Raw genomic sequence first — 24,037 nt, 5'->3', positions numbered from 1 at the left:
TCCACGTACATTTCTTAACAAGTATATTCTTTAAATCTTTATGTAGTGTGATAATTCAGCAGGTCAAGTTCTCCAGAAGGCAGATTCTGAGAAAGCGATTAACGTGCAAGAATTTTTTTGGAGACTGTCTCAGGATTAACACCTGTGAGAGAGGAAAGGGAAGGAAGCAGGATAGGGCAGAAGGAGAAGCTGGACTTTAATTCAGTTGCAGCCACCACATCAATCAACCCTCCTCCTCTCCCCAAACTGTCCCAAGTTGCAGCAAGGGGGCCAGGCTTTTATAGCCCACACATTAACCAGTCATTGGATGCAGCCTGCTTCCAGCAGCTTTCCCAGAAGCAAAGATAAAACATATTGCAGCCCAGAAGAGAGGTCTGGGCAGCCCAGCACAGCATCCATTGCACTAGTAGTTCTCAAAGTTTGGTCTCCAGCGGCAGTGATTCTCAAACTTTAGCATGTATCGGAATCACCTGGAAGGCTTATTAAACTATAGCTTGCTGGACTCCACACACACAGTTTCCAATTCAATAAGTCTAGAGTAGGGCTTGAAAACTGGCATTTCTAATAAGTTCTCAGATGCTGTGGATGCTACTGGGCTGTGGGCCATACTTTGAGAACCACTGTACCCCATTGCCTCTATTGACATATGGAGAATGGTATACGGTGCCCTTATGAATAGAAATAAAATCTTTTGAAGTCACCATCCCATTACATACTTCATCAAATTTTCAGCTATTTTGTGCATTTTAAAGCTGGAATAGCTGATAATTAAAATTTGTTATATGAAAAAGTACTTAACCAGTACAGTAGATTATATTTGTAAAGCATTATTACTATTTCTGATAACTCGTCATTGTTACTTTTAAAGTTCAGCCAGATTTTCTCCAGGGTCTATAATTTGATAACCTGGATAGGGGAATTTACAAAATAATCTGTGTTCAAGATCTGAAGCTTTATTCTAAGCCATTTTTTTGTTTCTTTATGATTCTCATTATTTCTTCATTTTTATTTATCATATAAGCCATTTAAAGCCATATGGTTACTAAAAATTAAAAAGCATGGCATATATTCAGAGCTATTTTGAATGCACAAATATGGCATATAAGTACCCTTGACTCATTTCTAGTCTAGATTTGGCACAATTAAAATTTAAGAATTCCATGGACATAGATTGATATCAGGAGAAAAGATGCAGCGTTAAATCTCCCACACAAGCAGGAAATAACTATCTCACCTCTGATCAAAGAGATCTTCTGCTATTGCTGCCACTGAATTTTTTTTAACGTATTTTCAAATAAGAAAATATTCAGCTTGATGTTGTCAATATTTCAGACCGTGAGGGTATTGTTTAAGAAAATGGTGCCTTACTGTTCTGAAAGAGTTACTATTGTTCCCTAAGGGCCTAATTTACAAAGCAGCAGACTCACTGGTAGGATTTGGCTGGAAATCTCATTGTCTCGGTAGAACCCTTTCATCTGATTTATGTGCATCACATTTTACAAATAACTCTTAGAAAGTTATTTACTAGTTACTTTCTCTGAAAGCAGAGAGTAAGCGATGTTTCTCGTTTAAGGATAGGGGAGCTAAGATGCACCAAGTGCATGCAGCTCATTGTGGTGATGAAGCTGATAATAAAACGCACAGCATCTAATTCTCCGAGTTTCACTCTGCCATGAGGGAGTTTCTAATTGCCCTTTTATTTTGTGTGAATTTGGAGTATGTTAGAAAATACATCAATGTCTAACCCTGCATTTGTCTTCTGCAGTGTGACAGCTTATTTCTATGCAAAATTTAGGGCTGGAGGTGGAGTAAGTCTCAGTGATTTTTAATGCACAAGTTAACCTAAAATCTTAGCTTGAACTGGATGAAACTGCCGCTTTTGTAGGACAGAAATAGTCAAACGTTAGCAATTACACACGCTTCTATCTGTACATTGTATGTTTTATGCCAAATCCTAACATTAAGATTCTCAGTGCTATTACAGTGGTTCTGAATTTTTAAATCATACTAAATAAAAAGATGAATAAGTCAATAAGGATTTTGATATTTCTCCCTGCATTGTAAGTTTGCCTGGAAACTAAATAAGCTGGGAGCCAGCAGTTCAGGTTAGCCCTTGAATTCCACAAGGCTTAACTGATTTGCCCAACCAGAACACCAAGCTACCTTTCAGCTGTGCAGTATTCGAGTTTCCTTAGGAGTTGATAAATAGCTTAGTGCAATGCTTCCTTTTTTCCCAATAGCTGCATCCTCAAAAACCTATTCTACCCTCCACCAGTTAATGCAGACAGAAGATTTTTATCCAGTATGAACACCGAAACTACACTGTGGAAGACTGTATGCTCAGCAAAAACCTCACCCATGATGAATAAACAGCTCTTCCGGGGGCTTTGCTGCCGCTGGCTCGGCAGGAGTTGTTTATTGCCTGGTTCGCACATCCCATGATAAAGTTGCTGCTGAAATAAATTGCAGTTTTGCATAATTATTGACAATCACATCTTAACAAGCAGTGTGTATCATATTCAAGTGTTCAATTTTTTAAAATCCATTTTTAGCTTATGTTTAATCCCAGAAAGTGTTCGTGTAGTAATAGAAGGCAAATACGGCATTTAAATAGAGTACTAATTTCCTCATTGCAGACAAAATTTACCTGAATCTTTTTAGATGGGACTGTTACTGCCTCAGGCAATTTTCCTTCCCAAGCTATTATTATGTAGATGTTTGCTGAGGGCATATGTGTGTGTATCCACAATACATGCATTATATATATTGTCAGAAAATATGAATAATTTTATTTTTAGGTTTTTCTGTCTTTAGGGAATTTGGTTCATTCTTTCTAAGAGATAGATAAGAGAAATGAGAATGGGGTGTGGGCAGAAGGAACTAACATTTTTGAGTATGTATAATATGTGACTACATAATGTGTAAGGCACTCAGCTTTATACACATTATTGTCTCTTCATTCTTCTCACAGCAATATGTATTGCAAATGAGAAACTGAGAACTCAGAGGGGTTGAGTAACTTGCCATATCACACACTTGGTAGAGGATATTGGGATTTGAACCCAAATCTGTCCCATTTTTAGGTTCCACCCTTTCCATTACACATGAAATGTTTCTTCTGGAAAATATTCTCAGGTGTCTGACTGTCAGGTAATAAAAAAATAGAGCTAGCACTATAATAAGCTCTTCGAATACAATAGTGTTATGCAAACTGATATTTGGCACAGTGGTTCCTAGGAAATACGTGGTTTTCCCACTTGTTAGTCTTTTTGTTCTCCAATCCCCTTCTCTTTCTTCTTCCAGTGTTCAACTTCCTTAAATTTTTTTTTTCCCCTCTGGGGAAGGTAATTAGGTTTATTTATTTATTTAGTTGTTTGATGGAGATACTGGGGATTGAACCCAGGACCTTGTGCATGCTAAGCATGTGCTCTACCACTTGAGCTATACCCTCCCCCACAGCATTCAGCTTCCTATTCTAGATTTGCATTTCTCTTGGCCTGTCTAATCCTGGTTTCCTGCCTCCGGTGACATCAAAGATAAGCTTGGTATAGGTATTTTACAGTTTTACCCATAAACATTAGCTTAAACTTTTGCAGCATATTAAAATAAGCTTTCACAATTGACCAGCAAAAACTAAAAAGTTAAAAAAAGAAGATTTTGAGGGGAAAGTTCACATACGGATTTTCGAAAGTCTGAAAGTCCAAATACACATACACATACACTATTCTAGTTGTTAATTCTTTCAAGAAGAGTTTTAGGAGCAACTCACCCCTTTGCTGGTCTGTTAAAATTTAGTCTCTTTGACTTTGCTCTTTTCATGGGACTCACTGGGTGCACCATTCTAATACTTGAGAAAAATCACATCTGGATATCTGTTCCTTTGCAGAGTGACTGAGCGAGAGACTGCTTTGGAAGAAACTCAAAGATTACTGCAACAGTTCCCCCTGGACCTGGAGAAGTTTCTTGCCTGGCTTACAGAAGCCGAAACAACCGCCAATGTCCTGCAGGACGCCACCCATAAGGAAAGGCTCCTAGAAGACTCCAAGGGAGTAAGAGAGCTGATGAGACAGTGGCAGGTAAGTCAAGCGTTTCTACTTTATCTCTCTTGTGAATCCAGTTGAGGAATTCTCAGCATTTGTCCTTGCAATTGACATGCTGTGGACAGAATAAAATAATTGTTTTATATGGCCTAATATATTTAAGCATTTGGGCAAGAAGGAGAGAGACAGAGGGAAAAGGGAAAACATGTATTATTTCCTTTAACACTCCAGTCTTCTAAATAGCACATGGTTTTGACCAGGAAAAACTTACACATAAAACTAGAGCTTTGGTAAGAAAAAACTTTGCTCAGAGAAATAAATTAGGGATTGGTTTATTAAATTTGAAAAAGTTGACATTTTGAGTGTTTATTTAATATTTTGCAGGGAAAGCATCTGTATGAATTGTCTGTTTTATTTAGCGTTGCTAACCAAATCGGTTTCCCTTCATTACTTTCCAATACGTTTTGAAATGTGAATCTGGCATTTTGTAGCTTTCTTCCTAACATGATATGTAAAAAAAAAAAATGAGGTAGCTAAATTTATCATAGTTAATGATCATGCAATTTTCAGACAATTGTTTTTCCTAGAAACAAAAATTATTGCTATGAAGTTTCATATGCACAAACAGTGAAAACAGAAGTTTCAAGTAGTTTTGTTTAAATGAAGTCTTGGTGGGAATCATATTCTGTAGTTCATGAAGGGTCTTTATGTTTATTTTCTATACTTGATATAATTTTCCTAACCTATTACAGAGTTTTGTTACGTATAGTTGAGCTTTCTGGCTTAATGTAAGAACTTTACCAGTATTGGTATTACTAGGTTGAAAAGTAATTCCAAAATCAAATCATGATAACCGAAGTGTCTTCTCCTCCTCTCTTTGTCTTTTTTTTTTTTTTTCTGTTTTGATGGAAGATTTGATCTACTTTGATTCTCTTGTATAGAGTAGATGACAGTGGCAATTTATAGTTTCTTGAATTCCTCATTCTTGCTTTATCATTCTCCTTGAATCCCACTTGCCTCCTCCACAATGTGTGTTGAGTTAGTTTGATCATTTAGGGGTAGTTTGTTTAGGACAATACCTGACTTTCTTTGCAGATATCGCCCATGGCTTGAGAATGTAAATGCAGTGCAGAGTTTTTTGGGTCACTCTTAGAGAAATGGTTAGAAAATGTGCTGCTGTAACATATTTGACTTAAGATATTTCACAAATAAAATTTTATTTCTCCTTGTAAATGCCCATAAAGCCACTCCAGAATTTTAATAAATATGAGGATTGACATATTCCCATTAGCTATGGTAGAAAAAGAGTAAAACCTTAAGTGGATTTTTTTTCTTAGCAGATTCCTTTTTAAAAGACAAATTAATCCAGTGACTCAATTTCATAATAGGAATTTGATAAAATATTTCTTAAAATAATTAGTAAGTCTTATTGAGGGCAAAATAAGGTTACATTTATCTATCTCCTGTACATTTTATATTAATATCTGCAGTATTATACAATGAAAATTCATACATAAACTCCTAATCCTGAGAAACTGCAAGATTGTGAATCATTAAAGAAAAAAACTGCTGTGTTTCCTAACTATATTTACTATGGAAGAATGGAGAATAAAGTACATTTTGTATTTAGATTTCTGAACTCTTTTTCAAAAATAGTTGGAAATTATGCTGAAGAAACTTTCCTTAGCTTATTCTATATTGCTCATAAAAATGTATTTATTCTTAAAAGCCATATAAAACTCTCTCAGAATTCCTGAAAATCTTAGACATATCATTTTCCCCTTAACTGTAGTAGGACTAACTAAGATTCCAATATTACTTTGAAACAATTTTCTCATTCCCTCTCAGTTAGTATTGTGTCTTCTATAAATTCCAGTTGCCTGAGGTTGAAACTACATTTTATGTATATGAATGACATTTATAGCCAGCTCTGATTTTCAGTTAGATGGCTGAATAATGGTCTTTTGATGAAAGATTTGAAGATGTTATGGTAAAAACTCTAAACTACTGAAACTACTGATTATTGTTAATGGCACATTCAACTGATAGAACTGAATCAAGATACTGGGGTTTAAAAGCAACAAATGGAAATACCAAGCTTGAAAGTAAATAAAACCACATACCTTAGGAGATTACATGCAATTTCAGTATTTCAGCTAAATGGAAGTGTTTGCTTTTTTTTTTTCCCTCTGAAGATGATTTTTTTAAAATTTTGAACAGGAAGAATTTTCTATAATATGTGTGAAGGAATAAAATGTAACTCTGCCTTTTCCCTTCGTTTGAAGAAGCTGGTAGCATTATATGCATTGTTTGATTCACGCTGTATAGCAAGAATCATTCTTACGTATTAAAAAAGGAAACTCTAAATGCCTAGCCAGAGTAAAAGCTCTCCCAGCAGGTTCTAATATATCTGTCCACCCCAAAGTAGTGATGTTTTACTTTCTGCAAGTGCTGCTGAATGGAGACAGGGGCTGAAAACCTTCACATAATAGGTTTTTCTCTGTGACTGTCAATCAGTTTTTCTATATGTGGAGACTCTAGCTCTTCCTAGACTACCTGACTGTATCACTGTTTATCATCCACTTCATAGGGTGTTTAATTCTCCCAGCAATAATTACAATTCCTGGGTTCGATAAGCATACATGTATTATGAAGCATCTGCTTCCTGAATGAAATTAACCTGATTAATTCCATGCTGCAAGCCATTAAAATTTCTTCCTTATATTAAAAAAAAAAAGTTATTTACTTTCCTTACTAAAAGCAAGGTCATTATATTGTCCTTGTACTTCAGGATGAGATTTTTCTTGTAAATATTGTTATTTCTGACTCTATAATTGGAATCTTAAAGCCAATATATTTTTAGAGAGTGCTGTATAGAGCCCGAAGAGATGACAATTTGAAATTTTTTCATTGCAAATTTATTCTTAAAATGAAGAACTGTGTCCATAATTGAATCAGATTCTTCCTGTGTCCGAAACATTTCCTGCTTTGGACTTCAGAGAATTGATAAACATGGTCACACATCTAAGTTCTAACATAAAACCATGGGTAATTGAACATGGGAAGACTGCATCTTTGCTAATATTTCATCAATCTTAATTGATACTCTACGCACCCCAAAGAAATAATTGTTGTACCAGCTTGTATAGAAGGTTTGTGGGTATGGGTAGGTGGTGGGGAGAGGTGGTCATAAAGGTGGCATACATAGTATCTTTTTCTCAGCAAGAGAAACTGTGGGGCAGTTAATATTGGAGATTCCCTCATCTGTGATCTGGGCCGTATCTCAGGCCGTATCTCTCAGCTTACTCCCTCCTATGATTTCATTTATTTTTCCTATGTCTCTTCTCAACTCCCCCGCCCCCACCCCCAATTGTAGAAATGCTCATCTATTAAACAAAACACTTCAAGAGAGACCAAGTTGATAAATTTGAATTGTATGTATATCAGAGTAAACCTGTAAGTTGATCAAGTGATCCTATATTTCTAATACATTATTGAAATTAGGAGGAAGTAGCTTATTCACTATTGCTTACAAAATATCTTGACCCATTGGTTAATTCCAAAAAAAAGAAAAGGAGAATGAAATCTCAGTAGTGAAATTAATATCCTGAATAAATTGAATCATCATATTTCTTGGGGCATCTGAGAAGAGAGAGGTAATCTGAGGATCCCTAATGCTAAGAAAAGAAAACCCTCTTTGTATTCCTTTCTGCTGCTATAATTTAAATTGGGTTTTATATGTATTTTTAATCTTTCTACTTTGGTGTGTAAAGAGTCTGAAAGTTTATCTTGATATTTTTCTTTTGCCTGGTGATGACTGCCTACTATTTTGGATGTGTAAAACTTTTATATATATAATTTCCCCCAAGAATTTTGATTAATTCATCAAATCTTTATTAAACACCTGTTAGATGCCTAGCATGGTGTTGGGACTAGCAGTACAAACATGATTAGAGAGATGCTTTTCAAACAGTTCAGACAAAATACTAGGTTATATAATCAATTTAATGAGTATGAATCCATGTTTTTCAAATAGAAAGGAATACAATTAATAGACTAGAATAGAAAATAACAAGAGCTTTTCACTCTTAAATAAGGGTCAGTATTAGTTTGTGAAGGTTTGATTTCAATTATTTGCATGTACATGTGTGTGTGTGCGTGTGTATCTACACAATGGCTCACTGGGTAACATATATTCAAAAACCTCTGTATTGGAGTATGATTTCTGCCCTTGGGATCTTATATCCCAGAGGTGGAATAGTTATGCAAAGACAAAATTATAGTAGTGTGATGAGTATTACAGTAGAGGGCCAGGCATGGTCTGGTAAAAAGAGAAGGTGATTAAGATAAGCCTGCCAGAGAAGCCAGGTAACTCACCTGAAACACTGTTTTTCAATCTCGCTTATACATTGGAGGAGCTTTTAAAAATGCTGATGTCTGAGTTTCACCCCCAGAAATACAAGCTGAATTGAACACAGCATGTCCTGTCCCTGATTCTCATGTCCAGTGAAGGTTGAGAAACTCTGTTCAGACAAAGTTAGAAGAACGTGTTAGGAGTTAGCTAGATACACCAAGTTAAAAAGAATTTTTGGCAAAGGAAACAGCATGTTGAAAATCCTGGGCAGTATGGTAGTTTGAGAATTTGAAGGCACTTCTCTTTGGCCGGGGAATGATTATGATAAGAAATGAATTTGGAAAGATCAATTGTGGCTGAATTATGTAGAAAGACAGCATGGTATAGTAGATAGAGTCTGAACCTTGTAGGCAGGAAGACTACTTATTTAACACTTGTTGCCTAACCTCTAAGTTGCACTTGTGTTCTTTTGTACAATGAATATAACACTTTGCAGGTTTTTGTGAGGAGTTAGTGATAGGATGCGTGTAAAGTGCCCCCCAAAGGGGCAGAGTGTTGTACTCAAAGTGCTCATTATGTGTAAGCTGTCTTTCCCTCCCTCTTTCCATCTATCTTTAAGACTTTGGATTTTATATGTAGTCTGTGGGAAGTCACACCATGCTTTTTAAGCAAGGAAATGGAGTAACCTAACTTAGAGTTTTGAAAGATGTCTGATAGCTGTGAGGAGAATGAATTGGAACAAAAGTTAGAAAGTTATTTCTTTAATATTCCAAGACAGAAGTGATCATTAAGGTGTTGACGCTGAACAAATGAAACAGATGTGTGAGCCCTTTGGAGGGAAAAAAAAATCAGCATTGTGATAAACTTTATGGGAGGAAATGGTGAGGGGAGAATTTGAGGTACAGTGGGGAGTCACTGACTGCTTACCATTTGCCGTGACTGGGTGCCTCCACAGGGTTGCAGAATTAAAGAAGAGAAATAATTGTGGGAAGAGAAGTCAATAATGTGGCCAGTTTTGAGGTGTCTGAATAGTAGAGGTGAAAATATCACCTCCCTTGAAGCAGTTGTGAATGTGGATCTAAAATTTGGAGAAAGATCCACATGGAAGATGTAAAATTGAACGACATCAATATGGAATCCATAGAAATATATAACATTACACAGAAATCTGCCACTGTTATTTGAATTTCTCCATTCAGAAATATGCCTAAAAGTCACCAAAATACTACTTACTATAGCACAGAATTAGGTTTAAATGATACCACCTTCTGTTATTCAAAGGGACATAGCTTTGGGGATTCTCTTAAGTGTTTCAACCATGAAAAAAGGCAAAGAACTAGCAAAGGTTTGGTGTAAAATTTTTACCATGGAGAAAGTAAAAGTATTTGAGTAAGGTATCCAAGACCTTGAAAAACTCTTTCCAATAAGGACAATTTCTTTCTTCTCTTATGTAAACATGGAACATTTTGTCTTCTCTTTTATTCTGCTGTAAAAGGTCATGCACATTCACAGTACTGTGGACTGAGTACTCAGAAATAGGTTCAGGAGCCACATGCTTGTCATCTTATGATGTTCAGTAGTTTATTATGTTCCACGTTTGGACCCTGAAATCCCTGTAGATAACAGAGAAAATCCAAAAAAGAAATAGTAAAAATAATTAAAAGTTTAGAAAAAAAGTCAGTGCGGACAAATGTTCAAGACTGGTGTTTTATCTTCTATAGTAAAGAAGACTAAATATAGAAATGAAGAATCCATTTATATTTATCCAGTGATGTAAAACAATCACTTAAATTTAATATAATGAATTTAATCACTTGAGTATAAGGGTTCTACGACTCTGAACCATCTTACCATGGTCTCTTTTATATATAAACATGTAAATTCAATGTATCAAAACTTTAGAATCTACTTTTTGAGGTATTACATTACAGTTAGCTATTATCTGGAATGATACAAGGGAAGCACTAAGTTGAATAACTTTGTAATTCAGTTATTGCATTCTATAATTTTATATATACAAACTAAAAGAAAGGCTCATATAGGTAAGAAGACACTATGCGTACTGAAAAGTCAGTTTTGATAGTTCCTAATAACCATTGTCTTTTATTCCTCACAGAACTTTTATGAGGATCTTATAAGGTAATAAATATAAAAGCACTTTGAAAAAGCTTTCTCTAAGCGAAAGATCCTCATTGATGTTATGAATTACCATTAAGCAAAAGTCAAATTGAAGATATAAACCTAATACCATACTCTTAAAAAATCAGTGGATTAAAGTTATATTCATTAATGCTGAGAATAATAATAACTAAATCGTTCCTTGGTTATAATTGACAAAGCATTTTCATTTTCATTCTCTAATTTGATTGTCACTGAAACCCTCTGGTGTTGGTACTATTATTTCCATATTCAGTTGAGGAGGAAAAACTTAGAGAGTTTCAGTAATGTAGCTATTACTACCTCCTTGAAAATCAACTTGAGTTTTGGCACACCAGATTAGGAAGGAAAAATTTCAAAATAAAAGTCTATTAAATAAATGTTTGATTTTTGGGGATTAATAACACCATTTTATCCAGTTATTCATTTATCCAATTATTAGGCTAGATAATAATACTAGGTCACATTTTTTAAAATATATGTTCCAGGCAGTGTGCTAAGTGCTTTTCTTGCATGATGTGTGATGTACCCTTTTTTGGTTTTTTGCACGATCTTACCCTTTTTACCGATGAAGAAACTGAAGCGTTGAGAGTTCAGGTAATTTCTCTTAAGGTCACACAACTGTATAGAGAGGCATCAGTATTTGAACCTAAGTTTGACATTCTGACCTTCACCTAATACTCTAAACTAACTCAGCATTCCAGGCAAAGACCCAAGATAACCAAGAGCAAGTTTCAGATCATGATACCTCATAGGAATTTGTTGATTAGTGGAAATATTCCTACTTCCTAAGCATCCATCTTTCCTTTACATTTTTCAGTCTAGTTTCTGCATTTACCTCGCAACTGGAACACTTCTGGAATTCAACTGGAACACTCCTAATTGCCATAGAAATGTCTGCATACTTTTTTTTGTTGCCCACCACAGTCTTCAGGAACTTTCCTCATCCTTTAGCTTGTCGAGGTGCTGTAGTCCACTGGTTTTCTCCTGCCTCTGCAACTACTCATTCTTCTTTCTTTACCTGAGGACCTATTCTGGGCTCTCTTTTCTGTCTTCATTAATCTCATTTTTTTTATTCAGTAGTCAACCAGCAGTTACTAAGCGTTGGTTTTGTGCTAAGTATTAGACTAGAAACAGTCTTTTGTCCATCTCCTTTAATCCAATGATTTGAAGATTTTTACCTATTTTCAGTATCAGTTCCATGTTTCTTACCATATATGAGACATTTCTTGTTCATATATCTCACAGACATCACAAAGTCAATGTGACCCAAATAGGCTGTATCTTTTATACCAAGTCTTTATTTTCTGTCTTGGTGTTCATCACGCCACTGTCTTTTCAGTCAGAGAAATTTCAGCCAGAGTCATTTCGACATCCCCTGCTCACTTGCCTTACTTTCATTTTCAAGATCTATTGATTTTACCTCCCTAATCATTTGCACCCATTCCTTTTTCTCCAGTCCACTTACCACCACTCTAATTCATGCTCATACAACCTTTTATCTTCCTCCACTTCTTCCTGCCCACTGTGTTGCTCCAGTCCAGTCTGCAGATTGCCATCTTAAGTCAAGCTTCCTAAAGCAGAGATCATAACTACATTACAAATTTCAGGATAGCAGGGGTTTCATCTACTTTATTCTCTTATTTATTCCCATTGCCCAAGACAGCGCCAAGCACATGATAGGTGCCAGTAAACATCAAATGAGTGAAGAATATACAACTCGTTTGTTCAAGCACCTTTTATGGCTTCTCAGAGCCTTCAGAATATTCTATAGACTCCTTCACCTCGCCCTCCAGGATTGGCTCTCAAGCTCAATTTCTAATCTTATTTCTTATTTTTCCTCCCCACACACCCTCAACTTGTACTAAAATGCACAGCTGGCCAGTTCACTTTTGTGTCTTTTGCTGACCTGTTTCTTCCCTTGGGACTCCTTTTCCTCATCTCGATTTACCCAGATGCCGCGTAATTTTCAGTGAAGGCCATATTCAAATCCTCCTTTGGTCCCTGAGCCGCCAAGCCACGAGTTGTATTGTCTCCCTCTCAATTCCCAAAGGCACTTCTTTGCACTTTAAATAATGTTTCATGCTTTCTGTGTTGTTTTACAGAGGCTGAAGAGGATAACATTTAGTAGTGTGGGCTTTGAAACCTAACTGCCTAGGTTTAACTCATGCTTCTGATACTTACTGACCATGGACACATTGCTTAATTGCCCTCAGTTTACACAGCTAAAAATCTGGGGTCATGATAACATCTACCCCATCAGGCTGTTGTTATGGTGTTGTGAACTGAGGTATGTGAAGTACATAGAACGGTATTTGACACATAGTAAGCAGCCAGTAAACGTAACTACTAGTTTTATTACTATTATCAGGCATATAAAATGTAAATTTTTATAAGTAAGCTTTTCTATTTATTTCACTATAGATTCCTTAATGGTGCAATCCTCCTATGAGTTGAGTGAGAAACTACTTGATAAGAAATGGATGAATTAATGATACTGTGCCAGAAATATTAGCTACCATGAGTACTGGAACTCTGATTTTTTTAAGCTTTGTCTTTTCTAATCAAGAAGAGATTAATAATCTTCAATAGATTTTAGTTCTTAAATGTCAGTATTGACTCATGTTTGAAAAGCTCTTCAGAGTCTTCAGATACAAACAAACCATAATACTCCCATTCTTGAGAATAAACATACTACACTGAAAATTAAAAAGAGATATTTTGTCTTTCGTAATGAACTCCTTGGGGGATATCAGTTAATTTGCCACCCTTCTCTTTCAACCAGACACCAGACATTGAGATTCCCTGAAACATGCTTCAGTATAAATAGTTTATTTTTCTCAAATGATCTGACCAACATTGGAAGTCACATCAATGGCTTAAAGATATGTTAATAAAATTAATAAAATTGTTTTAAATTCATCCTGTGAGGCAGTAGCACTGAAGACAATGAGAAGAATGCAACTGTTCACTCACTTTCTTTGATCTCCATCAGAACCTGGACAAAACCTATATAATTTCAGGCCTTCTTCTCCAAACAGGAATAGAAAAGGTCAGGAAAAGTTTGACCACAGAAAAAGTCAAAGAGTTTCACATCACTTTCTCCTTCTCCATTCCTCTAACCTCAAAGGTTTTCTTGGTTTTTGTTTTTTGGTTTTTTTTTTTTTTTTTTTTTTTTTTTGAGGGTTAGTGGCCTTTGGGAGCAGACTTTCTAGGCAAAAAAAAAAAAAAAAAAAAGAGAGAGAGATCCCTTTATGTGGTGGGTAGCAAAGCCCCCCTTACTGTTGGAAAATTCTGAAATTGTGGAATAGGGGAGATCAAAAAAAACAATCTCCAGTCTTGTATTTACAAATTATTTTAAAAATGAACTTCATTAGTGTCACTCTTGTGCCTTTCATATTTCTGATAACAAAACTTTTCAGGTAGTAATCAAAGATTAATAGTATTCAAAATAATTTAGATTATCAGCATGTGATTTTCATTCCATATGAGGTCCATTTGCAGTTTACATGGTTTTCTAAATTACATTAAAAAAATGTCAAAAAGTTCACATTTTTTTTTCACTTGTAACAATATCGGTCTTTGAAGAAAGGTTATTGATCAAAGGTCTATGCATAAGTCAGTCATTACCTGTAGAGGTACAAGAAGCCATTACACCTGCTTATGAAAGAGAGTTTCATGAATGTGGGAGAAATAAATCATTCCCCACTGGAGATCAAAATTAGTCTAGGTGAAAGAATGTCTATTACCTGATAGTGAGAAAACAACAAATTACTTTTGTTTGTTCCTGCATCCATTGTTGTCCTTGAGGTCTATTAGCAAGTTGACAATTCAATATTATTAGTAGTATAAATATAATCTTTAAATTCTCTGAAGATTTGTTTTTCCTCCCTAATTTCTATTCATCTCCATCACCTTTTACAATATATTATTCTTAGGAGTTAGCAAAAAAAGTTATTGTCTGCAGAAAGCAGCATTTCACTTGCTTTCAGGAACCAGCCACATTTCACCTCAATCCTTTGCTCTCAATTCAACAATTCAATATTGAATTTAATTCCCGGCTGTGGCTCCAAATAGAATGAGACCTTGATATTTATGTACTGCTTGACCAGGTGTGCTTCTCAATGATTTACTCCATAAATTCTATTTTTAGTTTTTACAGTTGCTTCACAAATGGTTGGAAAATTATTGTACACTGCAATTTTTAAAAACTGAAATGAGGGTAGATAGCATTTTTACCTGCTGTGGGCAAATGTTGACATTTTCTCTTTAGGAGTAGAAAATAATTATTATTGGAATGCAACCATTGGATTGATTAGACGACTCGAAATTCATGTCCCATTGATGGCCTAAAGGAAATTTTTATATTCATGCAATGTATATACATGGTGGAAACATTTTTGAGTGGATTTCTAGATGTGACTTTTAAGGACAGCTACTGTGACATGTGATCTGCCACCAAACAATAAAGAGGTTTGAAGATGCAGATATTGATAAGAGCCATACTTGGTCCCGAAGAGGAATTGATAGTGGTAGAATCTGGGGAGGAGGAAGACAAAGAGATCTAGTCAAGGAGGTAAGGGATATAATTAAAGTGAGTACAGAGTCCTTTGGACTCCCTGAAGAGGGGGCACCTCCTGCATACCTTATGGGAAGGATCAGGGTAGGTGTTCTTGTGGACTTTTGCTCCAAAACAACCAGCCCCAAACTGAACAGCTTAAAACAATAGTTATCACTTGTTCTGCACGTGAATCTACAGTTTAGGCAAGGTTCAGTGGAAACTGTCTCCGCTCCTCGTGGTATTAGCTGAGGCAGAGCAACAGGCCCTTGGAGGATCCACTTCCATGTGGGCTCACTCACATATCTGGCAAATAGGTGCCGGCTGTCAGTTCTTCATGTGGGCCTCTTCATGGAGCAGTTTGGGCTTTGTCACAGCATAATCACTCCGCCCCAAGAGCAGCCATACCAAGGGAGAAGAAGTTGACGTTGCCAGCTTCTTATGGCCTGGCCTGGAAACTAGCATAGCTTCGCTTCTGCCGTATTCTATTGTGCAAGCAATCACAGAGCCCCGATTCAAGGGGATGGGGCATAAACTCCGCCTTGCCATGGAAGAGTGTCAGAAAGTTTGGGGGGCCATGTTATAACACAGACACAGAAAGCTTCTGGTAAAAGACACTGAGCTAAGTATTAAACAGCAAGTAGGCATTATCCAGGTCAAGAGAGGAGGTCCTCTTGGCCCGGAATACCTTTCTTCTTCTTCTCTACCTGGCTAACTCCTACTTGGGCTTCAAGTCTTGGTTAAACTCCCTTTTTCTGGCCCTGCCCCCAAGTGAAAAGTTGGATTTATACTACTATACTGATTTTTTTTAATTTAAGTTTTTTTTCTATAACAGAACATAAATAACTTCCTTTCTTACTTAAAAGCTTTGAAAGACTCATGGCAGTAACTTTATAAAATAAAAATAAATCTTAAGTGCAATCGAGTATCTCTCAAATAACAATATAGATGCTTATATTTTCACTTCCCTATTTGCTTTTCTTTCTCTACTCTTTGCCCCAAGGTCTCCTCTACACCGATGTGTACCAGTTAAGTTTTTAGAATATACCTCATTTGCATAGCTCTACTAAATAACCAGGGCACAAGTTAGCCTTAAGGACGTCTTACTTTTCCTCCATTTTGTCCATCTCTCCTATCGTTTTCTTAGTGTGTCTGTCTCTCTGTCTCTCTCTCCCTCTCTCTCTTGCTCACGTTTTTTGTTTCTGTTTCTTTTTAAGTGACTTTCAACTAGGCGGAAAATGCATTTCACGTCTCTGTGCCTGCCTCCAGGCTCTGTCTGTTTCACTCACCCAGGACTGTCCTTTCTGAATTCTTTCTCCCAGTTAGCAGCCATTAATTGAAGTTGGGCAAATTATAGAACCTCATTTTTAAAGGGTTAGAACATTGTTTTGAGCAAGCAGTTAAAAGAATTCAGCAAATCAAAACATGAGATTTATGGATGAATCCTGAAGACATTATGCTAAGAGAAATAAGCCAGACACAAAAGGATATATATGTTGTGTAATTCCACTCATATGAGGTACCTAGTATAGTCAAATTCATAAGAGATAGAATGTCAAACAGTGGTTACCAGGCACTGGTGGTGAGCCGATTGGGAACTTCTTGTTTAATGAATATCTGAGTTTCAGTTTGGGAAGATGAAAAAGTTCTGGAGATGAAGAGTGGTGATGTCTGCACAACAGTGTAAAAGTACTTAATGCCACTGAGCTGTACATTTTTAGATGGTTAACATAGTGAATTTTGTGTTGTGAATGTTGTGTCACACTAAAAAGAAAGACATGCACTAACAGACTTTTATGAAAGTAACACGGTATAACAGAGTGCAAAGTATCTTATTTTATAGGTCAAGAGATCTGGGTTCTGATCCTGACCAGAAACCTGGGTGATCTTGTGATAATCAGTGGCATTGGGGACCGCAGGTTTATCCTCTGAAAAATTTGAAGCCAGACAAAAGAAATGTTTCTCCAAGTTCACAGACATTCTACACCGTCTTAGCTTGGAAAGTTTATTTAAAATGCAGTGTCAGAAGCTGACTCTCTAGGGATGGGCCAGGGAATCTGCATATTTAAAGAGCCCCCAGGTGTTTCTTGTGCCCATTTAAATTTGAGAACCACCAAGCCAGATGCTTGCTTACGGCCATTTCAGCTCTGAAATTTGACAAATTTGGATTTTGCAAGACAGATTCTCAGTGCTTATGCGGAAGAAAGAAGTGAAGAAAATATTAGATTTTCTGCTTGTTTTGGAGAATTTTTCATTTGGTATCCTCATCTCTGCTGCCTAGCCAATCAGGAGTGGTATTGTTTATTCCTCCCACTGTTTTGGAGAGGCATGGGGAGAAAAATAAGCCAGATGGTGCTGAGAGAGATTTACATTACCATTTTCTTTCTTTTTCCCTTTGCATATTATATAAAACTGCCCATGCCTCCATCTGAGCCTGATCATTAATTTAATGTTATGATCTAATGGCTCGTGACATTAAATTATAACTTAGCCTAACATGACCAAATTACAGTATCAGAAAGAAAGTTTCTTTTCTCAGGTTATTTGTATGCCTTAAACCAACTGTATTATTGGCTGAATTTTTCATAATTATGTCTTAGCCTTGACTTAAAGAAGCTACTCTCTTCCACAGAAATGCATTTTGTTAAACAAGATCAAGGTTATAATCAGTGTCTCAAAACTAAAGTTAAGAATGGGAAAAAAGATTTTTGCTTTCCTTTGCTTTGCTTTGCTTTGCTTTGGTGTGTGTGTGTGTGTGTGTGTGTGTGTGTGTGTATGTGTGTATCATGTACACTTGAGTGGATTATCTAAGTATCCTCAGAAAGGCATGACCCCTTCAGCAGTATTTTACTAACCAGTCAGTGAAGTCCTAATCACATTTATCCAGAATAAATAGTTTTATACCTATAATTTTGTGTTTATTTTCCTTTTGCATGTGGGCTCAAAAAATAAAGTTTGTCATCCTCGGTTAGTTCAAGCAAAGAAGATTTTATTCTGAACATGTTTTTGTTTTACTTATTTGAACTTTGTTCCTGAGTCTCTATTTCTTTGCATATGAAATAGTTTGTGTTACGAATGTGATTAAAATAGAAAATAATTAGTTGAGTTAACAGAAAGAAAGTGGGGGGGAACAAGCAAGAGAAAAACAACAAACAAACCACAGCATGCTTTTCTATTCTTGCAAGTCAGTCAAGACAACAGAGAAGGGCCTACTCAGGCCTAGTGAAATAAAGGAAAAAGAAATATGGTAGAAAGTTCTCTTGCTGCTTTACCAAGAAGTCTGAGACAAGTTGTGGCAGTATGTAGGCTCAGGAAAACTCAGACAATTGATCCACCATGTGAGAACCTCCAAATGAGTTTAGGTAGAGGCATAGGAGTTGAAATCCTATAATATATGCAATAGTGATCACGCCAGAATTACACATAGAAAGCAAATTAGTCCTCTAATAGAGGAGCCAAATTGAAATTCATTCTCTGAGCAGGTTTTCAAATACATTCTTCTTTTAATTTTCTGTTTACAAAAATGAAACATCACCAGAAAAGCAAGAATTTGGGAGACAAGACAAAAAATGTTGGGAATTCTAAGGGAGAGACAGAATACACACACACACACACACACACAATGAGAGAATAGTTTGCCTACATGGTGTATCTGATTGAGAAGTCCCTTTGCTGCAGGCTTCTCACAGAAAGTGACTAAATTTCATGATGTGAGATATTTTCTTTCATATGGTGTTGGAAAAAGAAAATTTATCCAGACTCCTTAAGGGCAGTGTTGTTTGAAACCATAAGATATTATTCTGCATTATTGTGACAATAGCTAATTGAAACAGGAAATAAGCTTTAGTTTCTCCTGACTGACTATTGAAAATTAATAATATCAGCTATTTCTGTAGTTAAAAATATAAAGCCTGCATTTTAATTTTAATGGTTCACTGTTAAACATAAATTTTTAAATAATTAGATCTTCCCTTGTCTGGTGTCATTGTATTAAGCTTATATATCATAAATACACTGTTTCTGTTAATTTGTTGGTGAGTAGCATTTGTCATGGTTGAAAACACCATGAATCTTGAGGGGATACACACATTTATGTATTACGTTTTTTAAAAAATATCCTTACATCAAGGTATTGCATAATAATATGTTTTTAATTTTAACACAGCACACATTCCTAGGAGAAAGTAAGTGATGTTTGGTTTTGTGAGAAAGATAAAAATAATGAACATCACCATCTGGCTTAACCCTTGTGGTGTGGAATCATAGCTATGTTAATTACCCTTGTGGTTTGTCTTCATAGAGATAATTACATGAGAAATTCATCTCCAATTAATTATGTAATATTAGAAATACTTCTAAAATTGACATGGATTTATTATGTTACTATCTTATTGACATAATAATTAAAACTAAACCCATAGATGTATCTAATTGAATGTTTTAAAGCTAAAGTATTCAAAACAGCAATAATATGGAGAGGGATTTTTGAAATAATATATTTTGCATACCTTTTGAATAATTGGATTATTCAGTATTTCTTCGTATTTAGCTCCTGGATGTAAGTCATACTGTCTATATAACAACAGATGTTAGCCGAAGACTACCAGGCAGTGGATTTGTCTTGACAACAATCTTTTTATATATTCAGACTTCATTTATTATTAGACATGTCTGTTTTTTAAGTTGGTATTTCTTTACCTTTCTGAATTTAGGGAAATGACCCAAGAGAATAATATTAATTTCCTCCATCGTTTTGGCCGAATCAAATTTGAGAACTTCCGAGAGACACTGTTAATCAATTCAAAGAGACATTTGAAAAGATTAGTGTTAATATATCTTTAAAATGAATTAGTGGCATAAACTGTTGCTAGGTGATTTGGGTACAGTTGTGATTTTTAGTAATCCCAGGAGAAGATACAGTGCATCCTGTAATGTCTTGAGTGTGATTGCTCAAAATTCTGAGAGACTGGTCTTCTGCAAGGCTTCCTGATGTCATTGGTCCTAGGGGAATTTTCTTCCAGTATTTACAGCAGTTGCAGCCATATCTATTTCTGTATTATTCCAGTCACAGTTATTACTATATTATTTGCCTACCTATATTGCGGCCTGAAGAATAAGGAGACTTCATATTCTAGAGAAAGCACTTGAAGAAGTGAAATGACATTTGATGTAGATCTGTATATCCCACATTATTGTTTGTAGGTTCTCAGGACTAGCTGAGTAATGCCCTAAAGAAGGAAGGTCAGATGATGTGTCTTGCTGCTCCCTGTTCCATGTCGTGAGTGTTATTTCTGTAGAAGAGGAGTAGAGAGTGGGAAGAAAATGAAATCTGTCAATACTGTGAATATATAAATAATAAAAGTGGCAGGAAGACTGATTAATTCTGCATCATCTTTATAAAATGACTGGAGCCGTGAAAATGCTCAGTCTGCACAGCTGATTGGGAAATGTATGCAATCTGTTGATCAGAATTCATTTGTGAATGCTCTCTTCCAGAGATTTCTATACCAGATTTGTTGAAAATATTTTTGTTCCCATGAGAAAGAAAAACTGTAGTCCTACAAGATTGTGACTTAAAATGGAAGAAAGTATTTTCCCACCTTAAGAGCAACTTTCAAACAAATGATTGACACAAATAAGTCAAAACACAGTTTAGTTTCACAAAATAGTTTCAGAATACTTCCAATCAATATATACTCATTGTTTGGTAGGAGAATAAAAAGCTACATACGTGGATCATTAAATAGAAAATTCAGTAAAAAATTAATGAAAGCTATAGATTTAATTGGGTGATTTTTATAAAGAGGAATATATTCACCATTGGGCTTTTACTCTTAGGTAGGGTGTACATATTATTTTATTTCTATAACTAAAGCAACTGTTTTATGATATTACACGTAATATTATAACTATAGAAGTCCTCTTAAACTCAGTAATAATCAGTGTACATTGGATGTTATGTTACTTCCTGATTTGTAACCAAAACTGTGACAAAGCCTTAATCAGTAAGACCAACTTATCAATCTATATCATTTACAAAATTATTAGTTTTACTGAGTGTTCTTCCGTTAAATATTTTTATGTTCATTAAACCAAGCTACATACTTTGTTTTCTGTTTTGTTTAATGCATAAGATTTAAAACTTTGTTCCCTGAAGTTTCTTCATAAAACCACATCTTCAACATCCATTCAGTGCTGTTTCGTTAAACTAGTAAAATATCTAATCTGTTTTCAGGGATTTATTTCTTAACTATGGTAGTTTTAGCTAAGAATAATGTATGAATATTTTCTAAATGTTATTAGGGTACCTAAAATCCCTGTGCCTGATATTACCATATTTATAGCTCACTTTAAGATCTTACAATAAATTCAATTCAGATATATTTTTAAATGATTTATTTGGAGCAAGAAATACAGATATTTTTTACTAGGCTACTGGTAAAGCCTAGAAACCGATTCCATTTTTTTAATCTCACAGAAGATCCATCCACGTCCAAAAAATTAAAATTGTATTTGTTGTACTTTCTCTTTTATCTAGGGAAAAATTTTTTTGGTAAAGATCAATTGAGATAGGAATTTAAAGACAAAATACATTGTGAATTAGGCATCTTAGTATTTATTTTAGAAGTCTAGCAATAGTTTTTCTTAGCTTACCAGCACATTTCTTCATATTCTTTGAATTCAATCTGTGTATTTAAGTTCAGATGGTAATTTGAGCTTGTAAAAACCTCACAGTAATGGAAATGATGGAGTATACAACTTCAGTGTTTCTTATGAAAACCATGGCTTACTGAAGGACGTAGGCCTGGCAGAGCATAGTCAGAAAAAGAATCAGTCTGGTCAGCCAGCCCTCCCCTGGGGCTACACACTACTAGCTGGCTTTTAGCTTTTCCAAACCTGCACAAAGGGGCCTATGATCCTTGGCTGAAGGAGGGCCACTTCCTTGTCTTTTTGGCAGCCCAGATTTGAACTTTTACTTATTTCTGAATAAAATTTCTTGAACATAGTCTAAACAAAGTATTCATTCAGCTTTACCATTTTCATTAGTCTTCTCACATAAAGGCGTTCCATAGAAGCAATCTGTTGGAAAGCCTCTAAAATGTGGTTTTGATTAATGACTATGTATTAGCCCCCACTACAGCTACCATAGGCTGATGGGAACCTGATTCAGTGATACCCAGTGGGCCTCGATTTTTCAACTCATCCCATGTGGTCTTTTTTAAAAATTGCATTATTTACCACTATTTAGTTTTATCACTAGTGAATTATTTAAGTGCTTAAACTTAGGAGAAAAATTCAATCATCACAGCTTTTTAATCTTTAATATTTAAAATTCATATACCTCTTTGACACTTAAAGGGAAAATACTCTGAGGAGCAGTTTAGGTGAAGACTGTAGAAAATATACATCTTCTGTCCTGTTGAAATGACTCCCTAGACAAGGAGAAGCATTCTTTCACTCGAGACTTGCTCATAAATATGATGGTAGCTGCTAGACTTGTGGTGCTGTTTTGAACTTTAATTATATGTGCTCTTCTCTTGAGGCTTCAAACTACAGAATCCATAAATCATAGAATCACAGGGCTGAAAATGAAATCTTAGAAATCATTGAATCAACTTATCAAATGAGGAAAATTAAACCCATGGAGATACCTATTTGAAAACATGTCGATCTACATCTTTGCAATATTGAGAGTTGTCCAGTCTAGGACTATGGTAGATTTCTTCATTTATTTAGACCTATCTAAATGTCTTTAGACAACATGTTAGACTTTTATGTGTAGAGACTTTGCCCATATTTAGCATGATTTCTTTTGAGGCACTTAATATTTTAGTACCTTTATTGAAATAAAATTATCATACAATAAACAGCACAATATTTAAAGGGTACAACTAAATAAGTTTAACATATGTATACACCCTGAAACTGTCACTGCAATCAAGAAAATACACAAACCCATCACCTCCCCCCAAAAATAAAACAAAACAAAACGAAAAACATGTCAGTCTCATCAGCCTCCAATGTAAAACAAAGAACTGTGTTTTAAGAATTTTGATGTTAAGAAATTATCACCTGGAGTCCTCACTTGGTCTCCTATACTTTTCCCGTATTACTGCTAGGAAGCTGTCATTCAAATTCAGAGACTATATAAGAATCAGAGGAAACATTTGAAGCAGCAAATGAAATTAGAACTCTACCCAAGAAAACCTTTTCTCTTGAATTAGCTGTGGTAGCTGGCGGTGAAATATATCTTCTACCCGTTAGCAGTTAATCATACATAAGAAGAAATCTGTAAATGACTAAACAGCAGGAGAGAGCCAGTTTCACCACTCTTTGGAAACATAGCTAATACAAATGCCGAAAAGTACCTTATCACTTCCTTGTCCTTTTCTAGACAAGAGGAGTTATTCCCTTTCTGTACAAAAAAAAGTTTATTTGCAAATCCAGTTTTGTTTTAAACTCGAACTTAGCATTTGGGAGGTATTCCAAAGACCATAGAATTCACAGTCATTAGACTATCACATCAGGTTTCTTTCAGATATTGCCATTTAGAACAGTCTGCTTGAAAACTAGGAAATATGACCCAGTAAGTTAAATCTGACTAGTGTTTTGCTTTTTTATTTCTAATCCTTGCTTCTAGCCAATTATTATCTAATCCTTGTACCTGGCATGAATATCTAATCATTTGGTCTTTCTAAGCATTTGGTCTTTTCTTCTTTTACTTAGCAGATGTCAGTTCAGCAGAACTTTCCTGGTTGTATTACTTATAAACCATATTTCACTTTATAGTAGGTATCAGTCAGTTTTGCTACATAATGAAAAAACAAAAGCACTTCAATGGCTAATAACAACAAAACAAATTATTTACTCATAGATCTGCAATTTAGTGGGGTTTGGTTGATCTTGGTTAGGCTTAGCTTGACTGCT

The 24,037-nt window shown here is 35.4% G+C and overlaps 1 protein-coding gene across 8 annotated transcripts in view; it reads left to right on the top strand.

Moving 5' to 3' along the window:
- The window catches only part of DMD (dystrophin), a 1,840,970-nt gene that overhangs the window by 1,389,698 nt on the left and 427,235 nt on the right, over positions 1-24,037 (top strand). For all 8 annotated transcript variants that reach the window (XM_045507265.2, XM_045507267.2, XM_045507235.2 and 5 more), the window contains one exon: positions 3,887-4,076. In XM_045507265.2, the coding sequence (XP_045363221.2) occupies positions 3,887-4,076 (190 nt within the window). The remainder of the gene's footprint in view (positions 1-3,886; positions 4,077-24,037) is intronic.

This window comes from Camelus bactrianus, chromosome X, assembly GCF_048773025.1.
Source record: "Camelus bactrianus isolate YW-2024 breed Bactrian camel chromosome X, ASM4877302v1, whole genome shotgun sequence".
NCBI classification, from domain to species: Eukaryota; Metazoa; Chordata; class Mammalia; order Artiodactyla; family Camelidae; genus Camelus; species Camelus bactrianus.
The sequence above is the reverse complement of the archived record's forward strand: the minus strand, read 5'-3'. Positions and strand labels throughout refer to the sequence as shown.